The sequence below is a fragment of the Neoarius graeffei genome, chromosome 25, assembly GCF_027579695.1.
Source record: "Neoarius graeffei isolate fNeoGra1 chromosome 25, fNeoGra1.pri, whole genome shotgun sequence".
In the NCBI taxonomy this organism is placed as follows: domain Eukaryota; kingdom Metazoa; phylum Chordata; class Actinopteri; order Siluriformes; family Ariidae; genus Neoarius; species Neoarius graeffei.
Genome location: NC_083593.1, coordinates 48,983,911 through 48,990,102, shown reverse-complemented (window position 1 = coordinate 48,990,102; position 6,192 = coordinate 48,983,911). Strand labels below are relative to the sequence as shown.

The 6,192-nt window shown below is 41.2% G+C and overlaps 1 protein-coding gene across 1 annotated transcript in view; it reads left to right on the top strand.

The window, feature by feature from the left end:
- Positions 1 to 565: 565 nt before the first annotated feature.
- The window catches only part of LOC132873247 (general transcription factor II-I repeat domain-containing protein 2B-like), a 136,258-nt gene continuing 130,631 nt past the window's right edge, over positions 566 to 6,192 (top strand). Inside the window, exon 1 of the mRNA XM_060908605.1 lies at positions 566 to 1,493. Coding sequence (XP_060764588.1) covers positions 566 to 1,493 — 928 coding nt within the window. The remainder of the gene's footprint in view (positions 1,494 to 6,192) is intronic.

Below are 6,192 nucleotides of genomic sequence, written 5' to 3'. Positions count from 1 at the left end.
CCAGCAAAACCCTAACAAAACGGTCCAGCCAATCGCAGTGTGACGTCACCAGCAGGCGCCGGAGCCTGAGCCGATCTGTAGATCTGATACCTACACTGAATCGACGTTGTTGCGAGCAGGTCACAAGAAGACTTTAGCCCCCAAAATGTCCGCAAAGGTAGATGCAGCAACCAAGACCAGCTTTGTGCTTTCCCACAAAATCGCTAAAAACAGTAAGCCATTCTCGGAGAGGGAATTTGTGAAAGAGTGCTTGGTGGACTCTGCAACACTAATATGTCCTGAAAAAAAACAAGCATTTGAGCAAGTCCCGCTGTCCAGGCGAACCGTGACCAGAAGGATCGAGGACATTGCGGGAAATCTGGAGCTTCAGCTGCAACATGAAGTGGCAAGTTTTTACTTTTTTTCCTTGGCTTTGGACGAGAACTGTGATGTCTGTGACACAGCCCAGTTACTTGTATTCGTCCGTGGGATAACAGACTTTAAGATTACGGAGGAGCTGGCAGCAATGCGCTCACTGAAAGGGACAACAACAGGGAGCGATTTATTCACAGAGGTAAATGCGTGCATGGACAAACTGGCAGGAGTCACAACGGACGGTTGTCCAAATATGACGGGTGAAAATGTTGGACTTTTGAAACGTCTGCAAGATAAAGTGAATGAAATCAACGCAGATCAGAAAGTGATATTTTTGCATTGTATTTTACATCAGCATGTGCTGTGCAAGTCAGTGCTAAAAATTAACCGTGTAATTGATGTTGTTACAAAAACAGTAAACTTCATCAGGGCACGAGCACTAAATCACAGGCAGTTTGTTGCACTGTTAGAGGAGTACGAGACTGAACACAGTGACATCAGCTACCACACAGCTGTCAGATGGCTCAACCTGGGCAAACTGCTACAAAGATTTTGGGCCCTGAAAACAGAGATCCGAGAGTTTTGTGAGAAGAAAGGCAAAGGCATCCCAGAGCTCTCAGATGAGGACTGGATGGCAGATTTTGCATTTGCTGTTGATGTGACTGCATTGATGACTGCACTGAACACCAAACTGCAAGGCAAGGGCCTTTTTGTCCATGAAATGCACAGCCTGGTGAAGGCATTCATGACCAAGTCGCAGTTTCTTTCAAGGCAACTGGAGAGCAACGATATCACTCACATGCAAACCCTGAAGGAAGTCACACCATCAGCTGACCACCTCCGCAGGTACTCAACTATGTTAGGAGCGCTGCATGGTGAGTTTTCAAGGCGATTTGAAGATTTCAGAACAATGGAGGGTGAAATGCAGATGATTTTCTGTCCCTTTACCTGTGATGTGGATAATGCACCCAGTGATGTTCAGCTGGAACTCATTGACCTGCAGTCTGATGCGATACTGGCAGAGCACTTTAAGTCAGGAACACTGCTGGATTTTTACTCTTCTCTCAAGGAGGAGAAGTTTCCAAACATGAGGAGACATGCTCAGAAGATGTTTGTTCTCTTTGGCTCTGCCTACATATGTGAACAAACATTTTCAGTGATGAAGTTTAACAAATCCAAGTATATATCCTCTCTCACCAATGATCATCTGTCAGCTGTGCTTCGCATCTCCACCTCAGGCATTCAACCTGACTTTGATGCACTTGTTAAAGACCAACAGAGACTAGATTTCTCTCACTGAACAAATAAAAAACTGAAAAACACCAAATGAGGTGATTAGACTACAAATGTGGGCATCATAATTATAATATGATGTATCTTGTTTGATATTTGGAGTAGAAAGACAATATTGTGATGTCTTTATTGTGTTTTGGGGTGAATGTGACTGAAAAAAATGGTACAAATGTTCACATTTTGTTAACCATTGTTTTGGGAAATTTGATTGAATAAATGACATTTTTTGTAAGGCAACCTCGTTTTTTCCATACTCTTACCAGTCTTAGCAGCTTGTAAAAACAATGTTATTTATTGCTTTATATAAAGAAATACAATTAACATTATGCAGAATTTAGTTCAGCCTTTTGGTCCGGCCCTCCACAAAATTTTCTGTTTCTCATGTGGCCCCATGGAAAAAATAATTGCCCACCCCTGGCCTAGTGGTTAGCATGTCTGCCTCTCGATCGGGAGGTCGTGAGTTTGACTCGTGATTGGTCATACCAAAGACCATCACAAAAATGGTACCTACAACCATCTGGCGAGACATGCTACAATATAGATGTGAGTAGGGAGTCAAACTCTTGCGGTTACCAGAGGACCAGCCCCCCACTGTAACCCTAGCTATGTAGTGTAACAGGTGAGAGGCTGAGGGCTACTGAAATGGAGATCGGCGCCACCCAATGCACCTTGTGGCATGGGAAGGACTATGTATATAAAGAGTGTAATGTTAAGTTTTTCAGTGAAACAGGAAGTCTTCATTATCTGTAAAAGCAAAATGATTCTAAGGCTGTAGCTGGTGAAACCATAAATATTCAAAATGGTTGATCAATGCCATTGCACTTGTCATCTTGGAGAACACTAACTTGTGGAGCTAAGTCTTTGTTGTAACTTGCTGCAACTATTGTATGTCATATACCGTACATACGGTAGCTACATTGCATTCTGGAACTTTGGGTCCAGCATTTGTCATCCCCACTACTTCACTACTGGATTTCTCATTAATATAATGTTGATGGAAAACAACAACAACAAGTTTAATTTATATAGCGAAAGCGCCTTTTACAAACCCAAGGATGCTTTACAGAGTAATGGCACTACCGAAAGAGAAAACATCTCATCTCATCTCATTATCTCTAGCCGCTTTATCCTGTTCTACAGGGTTGCAGGCAAGCTGGAGCCTATCCCAGCTGACTATGGGCGAAAGGCAGGGTACACCCTGGACAAGTCGCCAGGTCATCACAGGGCTGACACATAGTCACAGACAACCATTCACACTCACATTCACACCTACGGTCAATTTAGAGTCACCAGTTGACCTAACCTGCATGTCTTTGGACTGTGGGGGAAACCGGAGCACCCGGAGGAAACCCACGCGGACACAGGGAGAACATGCAAACTCCACACAGAAAGGCCCTCGCCAGCCACGGGGCTCGAACCCAGGACCTTCTTGCTGTGAGGCGATAGTGCTAACCACTACACCACCGTGCCGCCAAGAGAAAACATATCAACCAAAATAAAATATATCAGATAGGAGACACAGGAAAGGGAATAAAAACAATAATGAGTAAGAAAAGAAGACCTTGCTCTTTTGTTTTTTTTAGATACTAACAATTAAATCTGAACTGTATCCTGTATGTTTATCTTTTATCATTGAAATGTTTTCCACTAATAACTCTATGTAACTCAGTTAGCAATAACAATGACACCCTGCATCATCCGTATGGCACGCACCTGCTAACTACCCAAAAGAATAATGAAAATACAGCGAAAACCAATTAATTTGCACCAGACTCGCTGAACACATCACAAATACAGGATTTTAATTAGCTGTTTCACAATCAGGGGAAAGTTTTCTGGTCAACAGTAGTCCAAAAATCGATCCTCAGGTTTTTCTGTTTCTATGCTGCCAAAAATGAACTTCTGAGATGGAAATTAACTGCAGAATTTCAGAGCTACAGGTCAAATACTGGGCGTGTCACTTGTGGTGAGAAGACGGCATATCCAGAAGTGTATTTCTAAAATGGACCACCTTTCTCCTAGTCTACAAGAGTAAGGGATACAAAGAGAAAAACAGTTGAAATTGATCTGATGTATGTTAAGTACAAATTTTCAAGTCCTGTACAGTGATGTTTGTACACGGTGGTAACTGTAATAACAACTGAAGTGGTGACGATCCTTGTGGTTTTCCAGAGAGGGCACTTTTTGACTTTCACATTTCATCCACATGTGAAGCTCCTTTTTTATGCCTCCGCCACCGTAAGGTGCAGGAGGCATTATGTTTTCAGGTTGTCCATCTGTCCGTGTGTCCATCCGTGCGTGCGTGCATGCATGCGTCCGTGCGTGTGTCCGTCCCGAAACCTTGTGAACGTGATATCTCAAAGGCTGATGAAAGGAATTTCACCAAACTTTCACCATTTGTGCGCTTTGGGACAAACATGAACTGATTAGATTTTGAGATCAAAAGGTCTAAGGTCAAGATCACTGTGAGGTCAAATGTCTGTCCGAGAACCTTGTGAACACAAGATCTCCAAGGCAAATCAAAGGAATTTCACCAAACTTTCACCATTTGTGCATTTGGGGACAAAGATAAACTGATTAGATTTTGAGATCAAAAGGTCTCAGGTCAAGGTCACTGTGAAGTCAAATGTCTGTCTTAAAAACTTTGTGAACACAATATCTCCAAGGCTAATACAAGTAATTTCACCAGGTCAAGATTACTGTGAGGTCAAATGTCAATCCCCAAATCACAACTTAATAAGACGTGTAGTCTACCGGGCGGAGGCATCCCCATCGACGCCGTTGGCGTTGAGTTCTATCTAGGTTTTTTTTTTACTGAGCAACAACAGAGTATTCTGCTCCACAAGTGCAAATATTTTCTTGAAAAATCATTTACAACCTCATCATATGGTGAGTGATTCCTGGAGAGGACATTTTTGACGGATAAAGGATTCTGTCTGAGGCACTTATTTTACGAAAAAATGAAGCTTCCACTTAAATATCATTTTATTTTGAATGAAAGTACTGTATGCATCCCAAAGTAAAACCCGGTTAGTGCTAAAAATGCAATTCTGAATTTAACCAGGAAAATCTAAGTGTAATAATGGAAGCAGAATTAAATGAAATGAGCACAAGGTCAAAACTGAGCCACATTTAACTCTTAAATGCATTTATAAGAACGTATAAGAGACATTAGTGCTGTAGGCAGGGCTGGGTTGTCCCTGTAAAATAAGGTAGAAGAAACGCCAGAGTATACCGTATATATACCGGTACAATACTGGACCTAGCTGCAGGAGGTAGTTGGTGTCATTCAAAAAGACAACTATGATTGTGAAACAGCCCAAATTTAAACAAATTGAATGTGTTTCAAAGTGGACATTTCCTGTAAATTTATTCCAAAAGACCTACTAATTATAATCATTAATTGTAAAATTACTAATTAACTGCCTGACCGAAAATGGTCCAGATTTGGTGGAAGTTTTGATCTTCATTATCCACGGTCTTGCATGAACTCTAAACCGTGCTAATGTTATGTTCACGATTCAGAGGTCAGTGTACAAAGACAGAGCACAAATGATTGTAAATGTCTGCCATTTCTTTAAGAAGTGCACGTTTCATTGCTGGAAAATTGAAAAATCAATGAAGTGCATATGAATGTGTTCACACTTCAGGTCTGCATCACACAGATGGAGATGTTTCCTAGCAACTGTAATTTGGTGAAAAGATGGTGGGATGACTAGACATGGGACTGAATTGAATGCAGTGTGAATTGCTCTAATGGCTAACATTTAGAGGGTCTGGAATATAAAGGCGACTTATGTGACTCAGATTGCTATAAGAGTTCACACAAGGCCGAAGATATCGTCCAAAAAAGCTTCAGCTATTGGAGCTGCCACAGTCTAATCAGCAACCTCTCTGGTCTAATGGCAGGGAACAAAGAAAAAAAAATTGCTCTGTGCCTCAAAACAAGATTATACAACAGTTTTAAAGGGGTTGAAAAGACAAAATGGCCAGTTTTCATATCTCTGAGGAAAGGTATGTATCGGCTGTTATGTGGTCAAAAGCATTTGAAATGTTGTGGTGATACAAAGCTCTTGGAGAAAAGAGCTGAGCGCTGCAGTTCAGTGCCATTGAGTGAAGATTCAGCCAAGAATAAAAGTCTGAGTCAGAGATGAAAAACTGGATTTATTTAATAAGCGATCAAATTATATTATTATTTTACCAAACAAGACTCATAATTCTGCAGCGTTCAGCAATCTCACCCTTAAACTCAAGCACAGCTGATTCAACTCCAAATGTATAATCAGACCAGACATGTTTGCATCTGAAATTTGGTTCTTTAGTTTTGCGTAGGAGCTTCAAGGCTAGCATAGCTGAAAGTAACGCAAGCTTACATTCTCCTTATCAAAATCATTACCAACTCAGAAATTCCTTGGCTCAGAAACACCTTTTAATTTATTTAAGAATGATGCAGTGTGCTTTTTATCTGTTTATATTTACTGAATATTTAATGATTATTCCAAGAAATCGAGTCGTACACTAGCTGCTAGCCGCTGAGGCGCGTAG